Raw genomic sequence first — 20,571 nt, forward strand, 5'->3', positions numbered from 1 at the left:
AACCATTAACTCAAGACTAAAACCAGGATACATTAATGAAAACTTTTGAAACCCACCATTTAGCGCTTTCATCACTAAGGACATCACCAGAACCATTGAATGAATTAGCTGAGTACAATCAACGAATAAGAAGTGAATTCATGACATGCCACCATTGAATACACTAATCGCGAGGTAGAAACCTCTGACCAGTCATAGTCAAATGCAAATGTAAAATTACCAAAGCACTTCAAAAAAGAAAAGGCATATGGAAGTAAGAAAGAAAGTAAAATGACATTTAAAAAGCTATAACAAATACTAAACTTTAGATGCTCTGCTTTTAAGTTGACTAGAAGTAGATATTGCTTCATTAAGACCGGTACAATTCATAGTGTCGAACTGGAGCTGCCAGATCATTTCCTGGTGTAGCAAAAGATTTTTCCAGTCCCCTGTAAAAGGGCTCAGGTTGATTTGTTCCAACACACAGAATCTGAATTTATCAGAATTGACACATGTCAAAACATGCCTTGCCAAGGCACTTTTCTTGTCTTTTTTAGTTATACTGGAGGTGTGTTGATATATCCTCTTATTAAGTGCATTGTTGGTTTCACTGATGTAAAACGTAGGACATGACCCACACTAAGCCACACAAACATCTCTATTGGGCCAGCAATTGTATCTGCCAGAGACTGACCACTTACTGATTGTGTTAAAACCAGTCCCCCCCATATCAGAGTCAATAAACAAGCATTGGTGACACTGACCACATTTTGAAGTCTTTGGAAAACCATTCCCTTGCATCTATCTAGGTTTTTCTAAAATGCTCTTAATGTTAGAATAATTTTTGAATGTAACTATGGGGGGGGGGATTGATGAAAGTTTGTTTTTAAAACTTCATCACACTATAAATTGTGCCAGTTCCTGTAGAGAATACCCCTGATATTTTGCACATCAGTGGAATAGTGCATTATCATATTGTTAAAGTAATTGGAATTAAGATCAGGGGTGTACTCATTATTTGTAGTTACAATTATCTGTAAACTTTTCCTAATGATGCAGGACTTCCATTCATTTCCTGCAGCATGAAGGTATGGATCTCATCAATAATGCTACTAGGATAACCCCATTAAGAAAATATACACTTTAACTTTTCAAATTCAGCAAAGCGTAAACGAACCAAGGAGTCTGTAACAGGTGAGCGAGTCTGAGTGTTGACAGGAGACCCCACAGTGCAAGAAAAGTGAGGGCTGGCATGTGCAGGCCAAGGCAGGATCCACCCTGGCCTGTGTGGGGGGTGCACCACCGGCCGTCTCATCTGTCCTGTCTGAGAGGTGGAGCATGAGCATACCTGATGGTGAACTATGCCTGGGCAGGGAGAAGCTAGCGGAAACTCTGGTGGTGGTCCATAGCAGTCCTAATGTGCACGTTGGTCATCTTACTTTGGTATAGGGGTGAAAGACTAATCGAACCATGTAGTAGCTGGTTCCCTGTGAAGCAGATAGCCCGAGTACCAGATGGTTGATTAGAAGGATGAAGGAACAGAACAGCAACAGCTGCCTCTCCTTGCTCAGGGAGAAGAGAAAAGTATTTCTGCATCTTTCTTCCTGTTGGAAACTGGAAGGATTGCAGCAGACTTTTAATGAAATCACAATGTGCAAGCTACAGGGATTGGATATGTGTAGGTCATGCAAGCTGGTCTGTTGTTGGAACCATTGTGCATCTACCCCTTGACTGAGTTAAATGGACAATACTCAGCACAGAAAGCCCTTGCCTCAGTGTGAATGTACTATCCTTGCCCCATAAGAGTAAATGGGAAGGTGAAGGAAATCTGTTGAGTTGTACGGCAAAGAGTTTTAAAACAGCTTTTTAAAAACTGTCAGCATAATGGGAGTGATACAGTTTCAGTTTGTTTTTTTTTTCTTGTATGTCAAGCAGGGAGTGTTGTCCCTGTACTTCTTAATTTAAGTTAAATAATTCTGAGTCCATTGTGACTTAGTACAGAGATGGATATCAATTTTCCAGGAGTATGTTTCAGGGAAAGCACATCTCAGCAAAGTGAAAATCTTTGAACATTGGACCATCGACCATCTGTGTGGATAACGATCTGTTAACATTAAGGTCAGTTGGGAGATCAGATATTAAATAAACTGATACATACTTTAATATCTGTTTTTGAATTGAATAATTACCATTTTTTATTCTAATTATGCAGTGTTACTGCTGTTTATGAAGTGAGATGGTGAAAAGACACTAAAATGTGCCATTTCATTGATTACGTTCACCCCCCCCCCCCCCCCCCCCCCATCTGAGTGTACTTTTTTTGCTGTGTACATTTGCAGATCTCTGATGGGTTAAAAAAGTGAAGTGGACTAGAGATGAAAAAGATAACCATAAGGAAGAAAAAATCTATCTTGTTTGTCTTGGCAGTATGTTCAGCAGTGCCTAGACAATAGTTGCCTGTACTTAACTTTGTTCAGTGCATGAGCCATCATTGTACGGTGGACAGATTATCTTTCCAATCAAAAATTAAGTAGAAAAAACAAGGACCAGACTCCTTTGCAGTAGTAAATGTCTGGCAATAAATAATCTATTACTGATTTAAATATGTTAATGTGTTATTTGCATTAATAGTTGCTGTTGTTGATGGCTTTAAAAATATGTTTTGATATAAGCATCAAAGGCAATCTGTAAAAAAACAGAATAACATTTTACAGGTAAAAATAACTACCTTTTTCATTGTATTCACATTACAGAGTAAGCGAACAGATTGTTTGGTTTCTACACCATTGAACCAGTTACTGGCCATGTTTGCTGGACCACATAAACTTATCCAGAAAAGATTTGATAAGTTACTAGACTACAACAACTGCATAGAGAAGGCAGAAAAACTTAAAGACAAGAAGACACAGGATGAGCTGCAAACTGCAAAGAACAACTATGAGGCTCTCAATGCTCAGCTGCTGGACGAACTACCCAAGTTCCAGCAGAGTGTCTTGGAGCTTCTTGTTTGCTGTGTGCGAAGCTTTGCTGAGGGGTACAAAGATTTTGTGCATTTAACACTGGAGAGGCTTAAGCCACTAATTCAGGTGAGTTATTTTTAGGGCAGAGGCAGATCTGCATTTTTCAGTGTTGGTACCACAAGAAAAATGGTACCAGGGATTAAGTCTGCTTGTCAAATGATCGTAAACATAAGTGCTAGGGTTGTAAACAAGCCGGAATGTTTAAGCTGACTGGCTGGTATTTCACTTGTTCCACCTTTTTGCATTTCAGCAATCCAGATCTGACCTCGGATGTTGCAGTGTTTGCTGTATGATGAGGTAATTTATTCCTTTGCACACACTGTTGTGTACGGAATGATTAGATAGTTTGGCAAACACATTATGGATGCTATCTTGGAACTGTAATTTATGACAGGACATGCCAAACTGCTGTGGTTATTTTTTTGCAGTAAAATAGAACTCCATAACTGCATGTGTAGCCTGTCTGCCATATCACAATTTTAATATTTTAATTTGAGTTGGATGAATAATTAGGTTGTTCTCTGGAACAGCATTTCACAGCTGTGTGCAACAACATGTGTCACACTTAATGCAAGGACTTCTTCCTTAAAAAATAAGACTGGTTGAGTTAGGGCTGTGGAGTCCATCTGAAGACCACTCCTATTTTTCAATGTATTGAATACATGCATAGCTCTAATATTTTTTTATCTTGTATAGTTTCGCAGTGAGCAAGTCTGATTGGTTCGTTTTGTAGCTTACTGTTATTTCCACTAAGTGAGCTTTTCCCCTGCTTTGCAGCTGAAGTGTTTGTTTGCTTCAGAGATGTATGCTGTTTTACTTAGATCTCATCTATATCATGGCCAGCCTGCCTGTATAATGTCTTGTTTATCCCCAACTATGCCTCTGGTAACTTCGGTACATTAACTAACATGTGTACCACCAGAGAGATGGCCTTTGAGGTGTGATCGAGTAGCCAAAGCTAGCAGTCTTCCAAACGAATGTGGTGAAAGCTGGTACTACAGCACACTATCCCTGTAGATGGCTGGAGAGGGTATATGTAGATGACGAGCTAGCAAGTACAATCCACAAGTGGCAGTAAACTTGTGGATATGTGCAGAGCGGCTTTGTCATGCTACTTAGTAGATGTTGTTAAGCGAGTATCTAACAAAAGTACTATTGAACTCGTGATTTGTACTACTTTTGTTTCCAATACGTATTTAATTTAAGCTGTCTTGTTTTGTGTTGTAAGTGCTAAAGATGCTGTTACTCTTGCCTTTGAGTAAGCGTATACCCATACTTCTCAGCCTTAATGTGACATGAATGTGTGACCGTTGTATGACACACAGGCAGAATGTGTGACACAACTTCATGGAACTCCACAACACGGTGACATGTAGTACAGTAATATCATTCATTGTTTAAAATTACAGTGTGTCATGAATTATCACAAACACGTCCTTGTAAAACTGATTGGGCAGTGTAAAAATGTATCTCCCTGTTGTACAAAGGGTTTTTTAATAGTCTGAATTGATGACACAAGTTACAAAGTTTAATGCCTAAGAATTGTGTATTTACCTATTGTTATTGAGTCATTAATGGCTATTTGTTTTGATGAAACTGGTAAACCAGAGCCTTCTGATTGTTTCAGAAGTAAGCTGGCTGATGCCAAGAAGTCAGACTAGATGTATTTTTTTTTCACTAGCATCAAAACAGCTGCCTAGAAAAATTTTGTACCCATCCACCCTAAGTATATTGGTAAATTCATGAATACACCTGTCTGGCAGAACTGATGTATTAATAAACTGTATAAAAAAGAAGGGAAATTAATATAAAGTTTAAGAAATTCCTATCCCCCTACCTTAAGACAACATTGAAACATGCCAGTAAGAAACTTAAGAACTCTATTAGAAAATGTAGAGTATGAACTTTAGGTTTCTACAGAAATCAAAGGAAACTAACTACAAAATTCTCTTCTGTTTTGACAGGAAGTTAAGGAATAATAAAAAGTAGGCAATATACTAACACACAAATTTAGTGCTGACTTTACCCACCTACCACATTGTTGCCCAACTATTCCTGAAAATTTACTTTCCCCTGAAGTGACCTTGGGACAAATCTTAGAATCCCTGTTAAAAGGCTAAAAATAATAGCTCTGTGGGACCAATTAACATAGCAAGCTGCATTCTTACAGTGTCAAGGGTTCACTATCTAAAATTCTACTTAAACTATACATCCCCAGCCTTATCCACAAGGTTTGTGCGCCAGGTGTCAGATGCCCATAGAGCAACCATTGTGACTCCTGTACACAAGGGTGACCCCTCTACAGACCCAGTTAATTATAGGCTCATTAATCTCACCAGCTTTATATGTAAAGCTATGGAACATATCATAGCAGAACTGATTTATGCAGACATGTAGGTAATTGTACTGATCAAGACCCCCTCATTCTGGTTTTGTGAAGTGCAGGTTCTGTGTCCTGAAATATTAAACTTCTTCAGAAAGAGGCTGTGTACAGTGGTCATTCTGTGCATGCTGCTTATTCTGACCTGGGCAAGGCTTTGACAGTATCCCTCATATTGGTATTATTGAAAAATTAGACAAACTAAATGTAACCTTTAAATTATCTGGTGGATTATTAATTGCCTGTCCAACAGATCCCATGTTATGAAAGTTTCTGATACCCTCTCTGAACATAAAGCTGTACCTTGTGTGGGTATCATATGGATCTTTACTGGGAACTCTCCTGCTTAGCCTTTATTTTGCAGATACCCAAGCCATCTTTGAACAAGAACAATTGACAAAATTTGCTAATGCCTTCAAGTTGGGCAATGTTATCCACCTATTCAAGTATACTAAACTGCTGCAACAAGGGCTGGAATATGCATACACCTGATGTACTGGAAACGGTCTCAAGCTAAATGCAAAAAGTACAACCAAACAAATTGGCAACAAGAGGTGTGAATGTATAGATAACCCTAAAGTATGCTTGTGACAATGGCACTTTCATCTTTAAAAAGACTTCATCAGAATGAATGACTTGTTTGAGACTCGCATAATATAACCACAACCAGGAAAAGCCAATTACATCACTCCCTGTGACTTATAATACACTTGAAGAATTAAAAAAAAAACAGTACAATATTTCCACAAAAAATATTGTCTAAAAAGTCATTAATTCTGATGGTCTTTTTAAAGATGAAAGAGATAAATAATGGATATTTTAATCAATTCTTTTTGGAAGAGTAGCATTTTTGGGGTGTTATTGTCAGAGTTTTCTTTAGGGCCAAATGCAAAAAGTGTGGCATCTCATCTTTTAGCAAAAAAAAGGCTGTTCCACTTCATATGTGGTAACTCTCTTCAGACAGATACAGTCCTAAGAGACTTTGGTACTTACGCTGACAAATTTCTGTCAAATGATGACCACGTTTCTTACTTTACAAGCCACGAAAGACTAAATCCTGTTGGATTGCCTGTGTCTTCACAAAACAAGTGGTTCTAGAAACGGTTACACTAGGGACCTAAATGTACACCAACTAGAGGGATAGGTTCCTTTGTAAGTGTATTTCCAGGCTGTGGAATTACCGTACCACTGCAGGTCAAGAAAAGTAATACTTTGTCTGCTTTTTAAGGCTAGCCTTGATGATTGGATGGACAGACACAAATTTAAACCAGGGTATTGTATGACCCTGCTTGATTTGGGAGGTCATCACTCTTAAATGCTGCTAAAACTTTTAAGTGTGTATAGTTAAAGGTGTATATGGCTGGGCATATTATGATCCCTGTAATTTCTTGCCTAGTATTCATATATTCCTATAAACTTCAGTTTATTGATCTTTGGCCTTACAGACTAAATCCTTCAGACTTAATCATCTGCTCAAGTCACATGGAGCATTTAAAGAGAGTTCCACTTAGGTGTCAGGTTTTAGTTCTTACTAAAGAGTGCTTTTGTTCCCTTTAATCCAACCAGAAATTATTCTCACTCCATTACTTGCCTTAATTTTCGTAGTCTGTGAGCACACTATTTTGGCTGCATGTAGCCGTATCATATTATGTTCTTATACCATCTTCCACATCATTTACCACTTCCCAGTGTCTCTCTGGAAATCACAAAACTGTATCACACTTATAACATTAACAAAATTAATTTGCTGCTTTCAGAAAATCCAGTGCTAAGTTTTTAAAATTGAATTTGTTACTCCAATGATTACTAGAAGCAGAGAGGGAAAGGTAATTTAACACCTCATTTTGAAACTGATATTTGTCGTTTTAAAAGTCTTTCTAACAGAATATGTAAAGCTGACGGGAAAAATATGTTAGTAGAAGTAAAACTCAGATGGAGTCCTGCCAAAAGATACATTGAAACTGAATGCAGACACTCAAGAGAAAGCAGAAATTCAGTGTGTTGTCATTGCAAAGTTGATAGAGGCAAGACAGTTGTGACCCTGCTGTGTCATGTAATTTGGGCACCAAGTGCATTGTTGCATTGTGGGAAGAAGACAGCCTGGTTGCAAAATGAAATCATGGCAGCTTGTATTTTTATCACTTGTGGTATAACAAATCATGTAGTGAAAGTAACCCCTAGAGTACTCCAGAGACATTACTACTATATGGAAAAATGAATATACGATGAAACAGTTTTTCCAGTTTTTTAGTGAAGCTATCCTTTAAAGAATAACTTGTTCAAGCCTTCAGCTATTAAGTAAATAATGATAGGATTAGCCTACTTTTTAAATAATAAAATCAGTACAACTGACATGTTGTTTCATATCACTGTTGGCAGTATGCTTTCCTAAAGGGATTCCCTGCCATGGGTAGCCAAACATCTGGCCAGTATACCAAACCCTCAGGATTTTATAGATGTTGTACATTACGCATATACTCCCCACTCAAGGCATAGTGTGTAAAGGTGATGTACTGACGTACATCCCTCCGAACTTCTTTGCTGCCATCACTGATCATCTATCTGAACACTCCTTCTCCTGTGCTGGCCACAGAGCTATGTTTCAGATAAGTGCCCCTTTGGGGTTTCTTCCTTTAGTTTTGTGAGTTTACGTCATCCAGAAAGGGAAAATGTCAGTGTGTGAGGTAAATTCCACATAAGGGTCTACACAAGCAGTGTCTCTTCTGTTTGGATGCTTCTCACAACCATATGAAGTGTTCTTTCTGTCAAGCGTTTGTCCCTAAGACCCTACGTAGTCATACTCTTCCTTGTCCATTTACCCTGAGAACCAACATCTTAAATTGCTGGAGCAGAGTGCTATGGCAGAATCTTCCTCTCCCAAAGGTCAGCCACCTGCCAAGAAAAAGGCCAGAAGAGTCTGGTATGATTCGGCTGCTGTCCCGCCTCCCCCTGGGCATCTCTCTTGAGGAAGGTGAATGCTCAGATGATCACCCAATTATGTGGATTCCTTTGCCATGGCCATGTTGAAGGCCGGCATGGATCTTACTTCTCGCACATCCTCAGAGGCTCTGCAGACATCCACTGCAGATGTTGAGGGGGAAACCTCAGCTGATTATTTCAAAGGGACTGAGGAGATTCCACAGATGCTTGTTTAGGAAGAGATTCCTACTATTTTAGTTGAATGTAGGCAAGGGTCTGAGCCTCCTAGGATGTTTAGGGTAGACGGCCCTCAAAAGAAAAAACAAAAAAAAAACAAGTATGTTTTCCCTGCTCTTAAAGATCCCCAGTGTGAATGGCAGGATTTTACCCAGGGGTTATTTAGTGCACCGATGGCCTTAAAGCCTCCACAAAGAGTATCTGTATCTGCTTCCCCTTGGTTCTGTTCCCCACTCAAGAGGCCCAGAGAGCAGGACTCCTCTGTTGAGGAATTGGATTCTGGAGAAGAGACTTTTGTATTTTCCTCTCAAATCCCTTCTCCCTTGGATTATGGCTCTGAGGAGGACGATTCTATTAACCCAGAGTCTCCTTTGGGGATGCTGTTTCTCATTTGATGGAATTTTTTAAATGGGACTAATCTCAGGTTTCTTACATTCAGAAGAGGTATTATGAGCTCCTCCAGATAGTCTCCTAAACCTTCAGCTGTCCCTGCTGTCTTGAATACCCTTTTAGATACCTTTTCAGCAGGTTCTGTGGCCCCAGATTCTCACTCCAGCCCATAAGAAACTGATTTTACAAAGTGCCTGATGAGTGTAAGTTTTCTCTACAAATGTCCTCCTGCTGATCCTTCTTTAGTGTTTGTCCCTTCTGACAAACCCTCTAAGCTTTTCCCTACTACTAAACTACTTCCTTCGCACAAGGACATTAGAGCTACCTTGGCCTTCCAGTCTATATGACCAAGTATGTTTTAGCCCTTCTTTTTCAGGCTTTCCAGGCCATCTCAGAGCTTCCTGATTCTGAAGGGGGAAAGGCCTCGGCCCTCTCTTTACTGGGCTGTACCTCTCCACTACTCCCACCACTGTATGTTACCCTTGGCTTCATCTCCAATCATTACCTGATGACATTAAGGCTAAACTCTGGATACTGCTCTTGATAATAAAAACATGTTTAGTTCGGCGGCTGCTGAGCCTTTTAAGTCTCTGCAGGATAATTTATTTTTATTTATTTATTTATTTATTTTATTTTACATTTGTTGACCAGGCTAGTCTAGCTGGATATATGTCCATTTTCAGTAGAGGCCTGGGGAGAAAAGCTCCAACAGTCATTACAAGTTAAATAGAGAATAGGCAATACAAATTAAAATTTATAAACAGAGCTAGTTAATACACATAATACACATAATACACAAATATGATAGGAGCAAAAACCAAAAGTGTAATCATATGATGTATTAAAAACAAAAAATATATATATTTTTTTTATTACGAAAGTCATACAGTGTATATGTGATAGCATATATCTACATAGATGTTATGAAGAGGGAGAGCTATCAGGATATCGGTAGACAAGAAAGAAAGAATCATATAAGAATAAAAGAGAGAGAGGAAGAAGGAAAGTTAATCAGGGTTGGTGCAGGAACAAAGCCGGTGTTTATTAAGATGCATTTTCAGTTGCTTTTTAAAAAGTGGGAGAGGAGATAAAGATGAGATATCAGAGGGGAGTTTGTTCCACATTTTTCCAACAGAGTTGGAAAAGGGGGAGTCACCTGCAGAGTTTGGGTATATTAATCAGTAGTTTGTTAGAAGAACAGGCTCCCTGCCCTGTGTCTTAGGCATCCGAAAAAACATTCCCAACAGGGGAATGGAGCCTGAAAAGGAAGTCCTGGGTTAAAAGACAGCTGATGAATCCACCACTGAAGCTTGGGTTTGAGACACGGAAGAAGAGGGACTAGAAAATTTCAAGGATGACCATGTTGGAGCCATACTGACTTAAGGAAGCACTGTAGTTATCATATGAAGCCTGGCTAGAGGAAGCATAGGAATGGTGGAAGCCATGAATCCTGGTGCCCTTAGAAACTTCCTGGCTGTAACTGAAACCCAAAGAAGAATGGTTTGAAAAAAAAAAAACTGTTAGTAGAAAAAGAGACTTGGTAGGAGGCAGGGAAGCCAGCTTAGGAATCATTTGGAGCCTGCAACCAACAAACACAATCTTGAGAAGGAAGTAGGACTGATTTCTGGAAGTTTACTATAAATCTCAGGGTTTGCAAGAGATGAGCAGTATAGTGGAGGTGCTGAAGAAAGGTCTCTAGGGAGGAAGCCTGAATGAGTAGGTTGTTCAGATAAGGAAAGATCTGAACCCCCTCATCCTGCAAAAAGCAATCACCCTTGGGGGAGTAGAAAGGCCAAAGGGCAAAGCACAGGACTGAAAATGTTTGGAAGAAACAGAAACACAAACTTCCTAAAAAGGGGATTCATTGGGATGTGAAAATAAGTATCCTTGAGATCCAGAGAGACCAGGAAAGCCTGGTGAAGAAAATGAGGAAACAGGGTCTAAAGGGATAACATCCAAAAGGAAGGGATCCTCAGAAAGGTATTGAGCTGAGAGAAGTCCAGAATGGGTCTCCATGTGTCTTCCTTCTGGAGAACCAGAAACATTCTGGAATAAAACCCCTTCCCCTCCTGGTAATAGGGCACAACCTGAATGGTGCCCTATGCCAGAAGGCCCTGAAGTAGTTCTGGGAAGAAAGGAAGCTGTATCGGAGGAGGTCGAGGAATGCCCAGAAGAGGAGGAAGGGATTTCCATACCATGAAGTATCCCTGACAGATGATGGACAGAACGCTAGAATCTGGAGTGATCCTTAACCAGCTGGACAGGGACAGAGAAAGGCAAAAAGTTAAAGGAACCCAGCTCAGGAGAGGGGGAAGCAAACTGGTAGAACCTGGCTTGTCCTGAAAAGGAGGTTTCTGAGAAGTGGGAGTCTGAGTGGACGTAGCTAGAGGAAGCCACCTAGAACCCTTCTCACCCTTAGGAACACACTGATGCTGTCTGTGAACAAAAACAGATTTAGCTGGATAATTCCTCTAGAACTTAGGAATAGGAGAAACAAAAATATAATTCAATCCCTGCGAGGCCTTACCCTTATTCTCATCTGAACTACTTCACTCCTGAAGGTCCCTCCCTGCATCTGGACTCTAAGAATTCACTCCTGCAAACTCTGATGAATTTCCAGGACATATATACCTGCTAGTCTGGGCCATTCAAGGAAAACAACTATTGTTCGGACGCCATTTATGTTCTCATCTGAACGTATGTAGTCTTGCACTAGACTAATTAAGCTAAAAACACCTATCTATGTTAGTTTGTCCTTCCGTGTGTGTGATTTAGCAGCCTACCGCAGTCCATTATCACCCCCTCTCCCACCTGCATTCCGTAATTTCTAGTCCATTAACTCCAGGTAGGTTATTCTAAAAAGGACTTACCTAAATTAGCCTCCCCTATCTTGTTCCATTTCTAACTGCTATCCTTCCTTTCTACTCTAGGTGGCAGTACTCATACTTCCTACAGCCTGTATCGTTTTGAACCCTAATGTCCAACATTACCTCTATCTGCCTGTAACTACCCAATAGCCTCCTAAATCTCTTTCCATACTCTCTGAATCCTAATCTAACCCCTCCCTAATCTTAAACCAGCCAAGGGATATAACTCTCCTATATTTGTCTTCCTTGCTCTTTCATAAAGAAAAACTTTATACAGGTTGTCTATCCATTAACATACTTACCTTCCTGTGAACAGCAGTGGCTGATACTTTTTCAGCTGGTCTCTCTCACTCTGTTGCTCCATCCCGCTCCGTTCGCCCTTCGGGCTCACTCCGCTCCCCTACCCTGCCCCCAATTCCCACCCGCCTCCCACTACTCCTACATTTATTCCACTACTAGACACACCCCCATCCTACTCTACTCCAATCAGATATCATCATAAACTCATCAAACCCATCTTATTATACATCACACCCACTAATTAAGTAACCTACCTCCTCCCCTATTACTTAAATCATACTACTACTCCTCACCTGTTCCTCCAATCTACCTCCTACCTTCTTGCTCATAACCGAAATCATCAAAATGTGTACAACATTCACCCCTTTACAACTTAAACTACTGATTATCTTAGCATTTCTATCTTCTTTTGTAAATACTTACCTCTTAACCTCCTATGAATACCCACTTTACTCTACTCTTCCATTTCCCTCTAAACACACCTCTACACCTATAACATCTCTCTCTCCTACCTTCTTAAATCTCACTACTCAAACCAACTACCTACTAGCCAAATACCACAGGCCAGCACACTTCAAGTTTAGCAAACAAAAATCTAGGAAACTAATTGACTGCTTTTACAAACTTCTCCAGCCTAAATATTTTAATCTCCTCCACTCACTGTTGGATGGGGATATTCATCCTAACCCTGTCCCACACCATGCCAATACCAATGCCTATAAAAATCAAAACAAAGCTACTTCTTTATCATCTACCATACCCACCAACTCTCTCTCCATTGTTCATCTCAATATACGAAGTATCTGTAATAAAATTACTGAAGTCCATACCCTTCTAGAAATACACCAATTCGATATTTTATGTTTAACTGAAACATGGCTAAAGCCTTCCATTAAAGGCAATGAAATCACCCCACCAGGGTATAACATCATTAGACTTGATCGCACTGCCAAAAAGGGAGGAGGGGTAGCAATTCTCTATAAAGCACAATTCCAAATTAGTACTATAAATCTGATTTCTACCCTAGATTATAATGCCAAAGTTATCAGCTCCAAACTACAACTCAACCCTACTAAATCTATAAACATCATTTGTGCATATCTCCCTCCAGGCAATAACATTAACACACTAGAAAGTATCCTCAGTTCACTCGCCACTAACCTCCCTCAAGAAACATTAGTCCTAGGTGACTTTAACATTGATTGGAATTCCTGTAATAATACAAACCCCACCTCTCATATAAACCTACATAGCTTTACACAACTCATCAATTGTCCTACCAGAACTAATAAAACCAATAACTACGAAACCACCTTAGACTGGATTCTTACTAATACTCCCCAACAAGCCCACCAATCAGGTACCCTTCCAGATGATCTAAGCGACCACTCACTAACTTATGTCATTAGACATAAAACCAACCTAACTTTACCTACTACTTGTAGAACATTATGTTCAAAAAAGAAATTTAACTCTGAACATTTTCAAGCTGAACTAATACAATATAATTGGTCCCCACTAAAATATCTCCCACTTAATGAAGCAGTAGAATACTTCAATTCTACACTCTTATCTATCCTGGATCATCATGCCCCAAGTCGTACTATTAGAACTAAAGCTAAGCCAGCACCCTGATTGACCAACAATACTAGGCAAAAAATCATTCTCAGAAACAAATCTTGGGCTAAATGGCGCAAAGAATCTAACTGACCGCCAGAACTTCAGAGAGCTTAGAAACAGTACAAAAAAGCCATCCTAACAGACAAAAAAAAAACTATTACCTTCAATTACAACAAACCTCCAAAAAGGAACCTAAAAAATTCTGGGCCAGTATTAATAACCTTTTATCCCCAGGCCAGTCTATTACACATAACCCTCAGGACTCTAACCCAGAAAATCCCACACAGATAGCCAATGACTAATTCTTTCTTCACTAATACTATCCAAACTCTTGCTAGTCACCTATCTCCCGACACCTCAAAGCTACTCTTACCTACTTTAAAACCACCTCCCTCCCTTCATCTACAACCTGTTTCTACCTCCTTTATCTCATCACTGCTCCAAAAATTAAAACCTACCACCCCCTCTGCAGATAAACTTCCTGCAGAATTCTTGCAAATAGGAGCCAAAGCTATTGCCTATCCCATTTCTATTCTAATAAATAGGTCTATAAATGAAGGAATCTTCCCTTCTATCTGGAAGATATCTCACATCATCCCTCTACACAAAGGGGGAAACTCTAATGATTACTCAAATTTTCGCCCCATAGCACTTCTATCACCTATAGCTAAAACCATGGAAAAATGTATCCATAAACAACTACTTAACCACCTTCTCCATAACAACCTACTTGCTAACTGTCAGCATGGATTTAGACCTTCCCACAGTACCACCACTGCTTTACTCTCCTTCACCAACGTCATCAACAATAACCGTAACAACAATAATTTATCATCTTCTGTCTTCATTGATTTATCTAAAGCTTTCGACATGGTTAATCACAAACTTCTTCTGCACATACTAAAATCTCTCGCACTTGATCCTCCTTCCTTAACTTGGTTTACATCTTACCTAGAAAACCGTCAGCAGGCAGTACTCTGGAAAAACTCACTATCTAATCTCCTTCCTATCCCTTTAGGTGTACCTCAAGGCTCTATCCTTGGCCCCCTTCTATTTTCTATCTTTATTAACGACCTCCAATCAGCTATCTGAAACACTACCTGCATACAATATGCAGATGATTCTACTATAATCTGTACTGCTACCTCTCAAATTGAACTTCAGGCTCTTACCCAAAAAGCTTTTACCTCTGTTGAACAATGGTTCTTAGACCATTGCCTACTCCTCAACCCTAAGAAAATCAAACTGTTATTTTTCTTACCTACCCGTAAATCTACCCAACTAAACTTCACTCTCACATCTACTGATAGTACTGTCATTTTTCCAGATTCAACTACAAAATTATTAGGAATAACTATTGACAATAATCTCAGCTTTGACACTCATATCAACAATACAATAAAATTGGTTAATAAAAAAATAGGATCCCTTTACAGAATCAATCCTTTCCTTACACCCATAGCAAGGACCACATTAGCCAGATCTCACCTAATCTCTACTCTTCTATATGCTTCCCCCATTTACACTAATATCTCCAAAAACTACCTTAAGAAACTAGCTGCATCTTACTATAATATTGTTCGATTAGCTACAGGATCCCCATTTAGAACTCACCACTGCCTGAACCTAAGAAAACTAGGTTGGCTTGAACTCCCTAACCAGCTTGTACTTCAACAGCTCTTAATGACTCACAAGATCCTATACCAACCAACTAAAATACCAATACTCTCTAACCTCATTTCACCATACAATAACCTGAAACATCTACGTTTTGGGTCCTCAAGGTCCAGGGTCTTTGGCCTCCTTATCAGAGGTCAGACCACATCCATATCAAAGAGATGAGAGCTGTCTTTTTCACCCTTCAGACATTTTATTCCCCTTTTCTGCCAGGGACTGTCAAAATCTTTACAGTCAATACCACAGTGATGTGGAACATCAGTAATTGTGTGTATGGGGGGCACAGTACTACCTTCTTTGCAGGCTAGCACTTCAAGTTTGGGATCTAGCTTTTCAGTATCAAGTGACTATTCAGGCTATATACATTCCTTCAGAACAAAACATAGTTGCAGATTCTTTGAACAGCTCCAAAACACAGGCTTCTGAATGAATGCTTCACAGAAATGTGTTTCTGGACATTCTCCATCAGTGGGGCATTCCTCGGGTAGATCTTTTTGCCTCTTCTTTAAACAAACAACTTCCTCTTTTTTGCACCAGAATCCCAAGCTCCTGTAGCTTGGAAGGTGGACCCCCTATCTTTTTCTTGAAAGGGGATGTTTCTCTATGCCTTCCCACCCCTTCCTCTAATTCCTAGGGTCCTGTAGGATTTTTCCAAAATCTTGTTGGTGACTCCCTTTTAGCCCAGACAGCATTAGTTCCCTCTTCTTCACCTAGCTAGGGCCAGTCATCACAAGTTACCTCACAGGGTGGACCTATTCGGACAACAAAAGCGGTCTCTCATCTATCCTCAGTTTTCCACTCTTCAACTGACATTATGAGTGATAGGATTTTGATCCATTTTAGGCACCTTTTTTCTGAGAACATGCTTAGGTTTCTGCAGGAGGCCAGGAAACTCACTACCAGGAAATCCTATATGTCCAGATGGAAGAGATTTTCTGTTTGGTGCCTTGTGTATAACCAGGATCCACTTTCTGTAGAGATCCTTCTGGTTCTCTCTCATTTTTAATTTCTCCATATCTTTTGGGTTTCTAATACCTTGATGGGAATGAACCCCATTCGTAAGTGAAAGTATGATTGAAGTTCATGAAATTAGTATTGTTTCAATCTTTGTTGTCAGCCAAAAGTGCTCTTTGCAGCACCCGCAATGTGCCCAGTAATGACTACTTCTGCAATTTGTATGGAGTTACATGGATTGGTAACATATCTAAATATGATTGGAGAGTCTTTTTATAAGACACATTGCTCCTACTACTATTGGAACTGTCTGGGTATCTTTCTCATTTGTGTGAATTGTTCCATGCTGTGTTAGCATATTCTTTTAAAGCTCACCTTTTAGCTATTTCTGCTTGTCTGCCATTAACTCCTCCTGTGGCGTCTAGGTTTGAGGTCAAGCAGTTCCTTATTTATTTTATTTATTTATTTGCAGTTTGTTTTCTAGGATAGTCCATTGGGCTGCAAGGAGCCCGTTTTCAATGGAGTCCTGGGGAGAAAAGCTCTGGAAAAATACAAATACACAGTAGAGAAAGAGCACAAATCTGTAGTATATATTTCAAATAAATGTTATATACATAGTTCAGAAAGTACAAATCCATATCACACATTTCAAATAAATGTTACATAATACAGATGTAATTTTGCAAATGAAAATCTCTTTTTTTATATCAGATTAATTCAATAAGTAGTAATGTGTTTTTTTAAGCAATTACAATGAGGTAACTTTTTAGTCAGTCAAATACATCACAAGGGATGTAGAACTTTAGGAGGCAGTGACGGGCAACAAATAAGTTTGGAAAGTTAGGAAGAAAGTGTGGTCAGAATTAGGTTGGATGGGTGCAAGAACATTTCCATTGCGAAATAAGGTGCGAGTGCTTTGAGGTTTTAAACAGAGAGACTGCTGGTGGTGCGGATGGTAGAAGGGAGAGAGTTCCAGAGGTGTGCAAGAGAGGAGGACATCAGGTGATTCGCAACTGGACGTGTTGGTATATGCAATTTAATTAGGTTTTGGGAACTGGATCTTAGGAGTCTATCTGGCTTATGCATTTCAAAGGTATGAAAGGAATGAAAAACAATCGGTATCAGCACTGGGCTAGTGCCTAAAAGATGAGCAGACAAGTAATCTAAGCAGGTTGCAGAGAAGTAATTGCTGTGGGACACAACACCTTTCTGTGTAAGTGTGTTCTAGTGTAGACAGAGCTGGCAAAGACAGTAAGCAAAAATGCCAAATCTGGAATGCAACAGCAGAAGAATTTAATTCACTTTAGGTGTAGTTAAATAAAGTCCCATCTACTGTAGGTATGCTAGGGGTTGGATTTCATGTGGAACGCGGCCATCTGGTGGCCAAAGTAGAGAACCGCATGTATGAACTTAATAATATGAATGAAAAAAAAGGTCTGTGCGAGTGTGCGAGCCAGATAAAAAGATTACATTACAGGAGTTACAGTAGTGGTGCTGTGGTAGCATTGTCGCCTCACAGCAAGACGTTGTTGCGTTCGATTCTCAGCTAGAGCGTGTTCTGTGTGGAGGCACGCATGAATGGGCGTGCCTTTGTTGAAGGCTGTGCGTCAGGGCTGGTAACTCAGCACGTAAAAATCCACTACCAAACATTAGCGGACCGGAGTTCCGCTGTGGCGACCCCTAACCGGGATAAGCCAAAAGACACAACAACAGGAGTTACAGTAATGTGTTGGAATAGCACCTACACGTAGTTGTGCTTGGGAGAGGCAGTTCTCAATTGCAGGAGGGAGGAAGTTTAGCAGGTTTAATGGAAGTAAGGTTCAAGTAGTTGGGAAACAAAAGTAGCAGAGTGGGGGCAGTCCATTGAAAATGGTTGACTGTCCAAGTGGCTAGCACACGACGCAGGGGACCAGGGATATGTCTGGTCTACAGGGATGGAAATTTAAAAATCTTAAATCCTTAAAGGCATCCTTCTTATCAGACCTCCATGAAAGCCTGTTCCACCTTCCTGTGACCTTAATTTTGTTCTTGAAAAATTGACTCAAGCTCCTTTTGAGTCTGCAACTTCAGCTTTCATACAGTATTGTATATGGAAGACTGTTCTTCTTTTGGTATTTACTTCAGCTAAAAGAGTGTCTGAACTCCAGGCTGTTATGGCTGTTCCTCACTTTTTTTAGTTTTTCATAGGGACAGGGTGTCTTTTCATAGTAATCCTTTTATGCCCAAGGTGATTAATGAATTGTCTCTTAATCAGTCTATTAATTTACCCTCCTTTGTTCCTTCTCTGAACCTTAGATATGCATAGGCAGCTCAGATATTATTTAGAGAAGACCAAGGCCATTCACAAGTCTGAACAGCTTTCTGTTTCCTTTCATCCCAGATCTGTAGATTTGGCTGTTTCTAAGCAAACCATTTTTTCATGCTTCTCTAAGATCATTTCTTTTTGTTACATCTTTCTTGGTAAGAGACTTTCTGACTCTGTAAAGGCTCATTCTTCAAGGACCTTGGCTTCCTCTGGTGCCTTTTTTTCAAGGAATTGGATGCCAGTTCCATCCTTGCGGCTGCTACTTGGACCTCTGTCTATATCTTCACTAAGCATTACAAATTGGATGTTGTTTCTAGAGCAAGACCTGGCTTTGCCAGAGCTATCCTGCATGGGTTTCTTGAGGGCTCTTATGGGCATTCCTCAGCTCACGTTTCCTGTTGAGCTTTTGTACTCTCCCTTTAGTAAGGACATAGTACAGTTGTGTAAAATCTTACCATAACAGTAGCTGTCCTTCTCTTCACAGTAGTATTCACTCCCCTCTCTCCTACCCCCTTCTGCTCTACTCTTTTTCCTTTTTCTCATTCTGGATGCACATGATGTTCATCGTGATTCACTGTTGCAGTCATTACACTTTGGTTATCCTGCTGGCAGGCTACCCTCAGTCGGCCTGAATTCCAAAGTCCTGGTCCGGCGTCGGTTGCTGTCGCCTCTTCACTGACGTCAGTGCGCCAGGGGTATATAAGATGCAGCTGACGCCATTTTCTTCAGTCTTTCTTGCCGCGCGGTGCCCAAAGCAAAAGCAGTTCGCAACTGCCGGTCGGCCGACTTCTGAGATTTTCGAAATTGAATTTCAGAACCGAAGTCTTCAGTAAAGCTAAGTACCCCATTAGGGAAACTTTTTCTTGCTCCAGACCGATGTCAGTAAAAGTTAACAATTGTATTTCTTGTGGGAAGCGAATACCTCATAAGGATTTTCACTCTTACTGTATTCCTTGCCTAGGCCCTGACCACAACGTTGCTAGTTGTCGGTTTTGTGCTAGTCAACCAACGCACTATTAAGCGTCGGTTTGATTTTGCTTTACATTACTTTGGCTGAAGGTTTACTACATAATGCTGTCGGAACAACCGACAACTGGAATTCATAAAAAACGCAAAGACAAAGAAAAGGACAGGCATCCGAGGTCCAAAACCGACGACGAAGCCTCTTCTAGGCCAGTCACCGGTTCTCAGTAAGGCGCTTTTGCAGTGCCTGACACCCACTACCTCAGAGCCACAGGCCGCCTCCGACTCCCACATGGAGACAACTAGGCCTCTGGAAACTCAAGGTATTGGTCCTACGGAAACTATTCCCTCAGATGGGTCCGGAGCCGCTGAGCAGGCATCGGCGTCTGAGGGTGTTTTCAGACCTACACAGCTTACTATCAAGTCCACTTCAGCAGCCAAGGCAAAGTCTAAAACACCATTAAAGACAAAGAAACAAGTACAGCATTTTCCTGGACAGTCATCCATGCCAAAGAAACAGATGCTTAAAATGGCCAAGGACCTAATTACTTTGATCAGGGGTTCCCATCCCCCTCCTGATAAAAGGCCTAGGCAAGACACTGACTATGACTCCTCTGGCCAGGATTCTATTTCCTCTGATTCCTCTTCTGAACAAGGATATTCTCTTCCTCCCTATGAGGACTGTGGTGCTGAAGAATCTGTCCCTTCAGCCTCTCCTCCTGAGGATTACTCTTTTGGGGAAACCCTGCACTCCATGAGGGAACATTTCCATTGGGAGAGCCAGGATTATTCAGAATCCAAGAAAAGGCTCAGAGACTTTCTTTTACTGCCTCAGCACAGGCCCCTTGATATCCCCACTGTACTAGATATTGTTGATATTTTTTCTGAATCCAGTTTGTCTCCTGATTCTTTACCCCCTGCACCAGTCAAGCCAGATAGGTACTACAGGGTCCCAGACTC

At 40.4% G+C, this 20,571-nt stretch overlaps 1 protein-coding gene across 8 annotated transcripts in view; it reads left to right on the forward strand.

Annotated features, from left to right (window-relative positions):
* Positions 1 to 20,571, forward strand: part of LOC122789279 (dynamin binding protein) — a 1,317,438-nt gene that overhangs the window by 1,186,014 nt on the left and 110,853 nt on the right. For all 8 annotated transcript variants that reach the window (XM_044056581.1, XM_044056587.1, XM_044056586.1 and 5 more), the window contains one exon: positions 2,733 to 3,065. In XM_044056581.1, coding sequence (XP_043912516.1) covers positions 2,733 to 3,065 — 333 coding nt within the window. The remainder of the gene's footprint in view (positions 1 to 2,732; positions 3,066 to 20,571) is intronic.

This window comes from Protopterus annectens, chromosome 14.part0 (genome assembly GCF_019279795.1).
Source record: "Protopterus annectens isolate FY-2018-M chromosome 14.part0, PAN1.0, whole genome shotgun sequence".
In the NCBI taxonomy this organism is placed as follows: Eukaryota; Metazoa; Chordata; order Ceratodontiformes; family Protopteridae; genus Protopterus; species Protopterus annectens.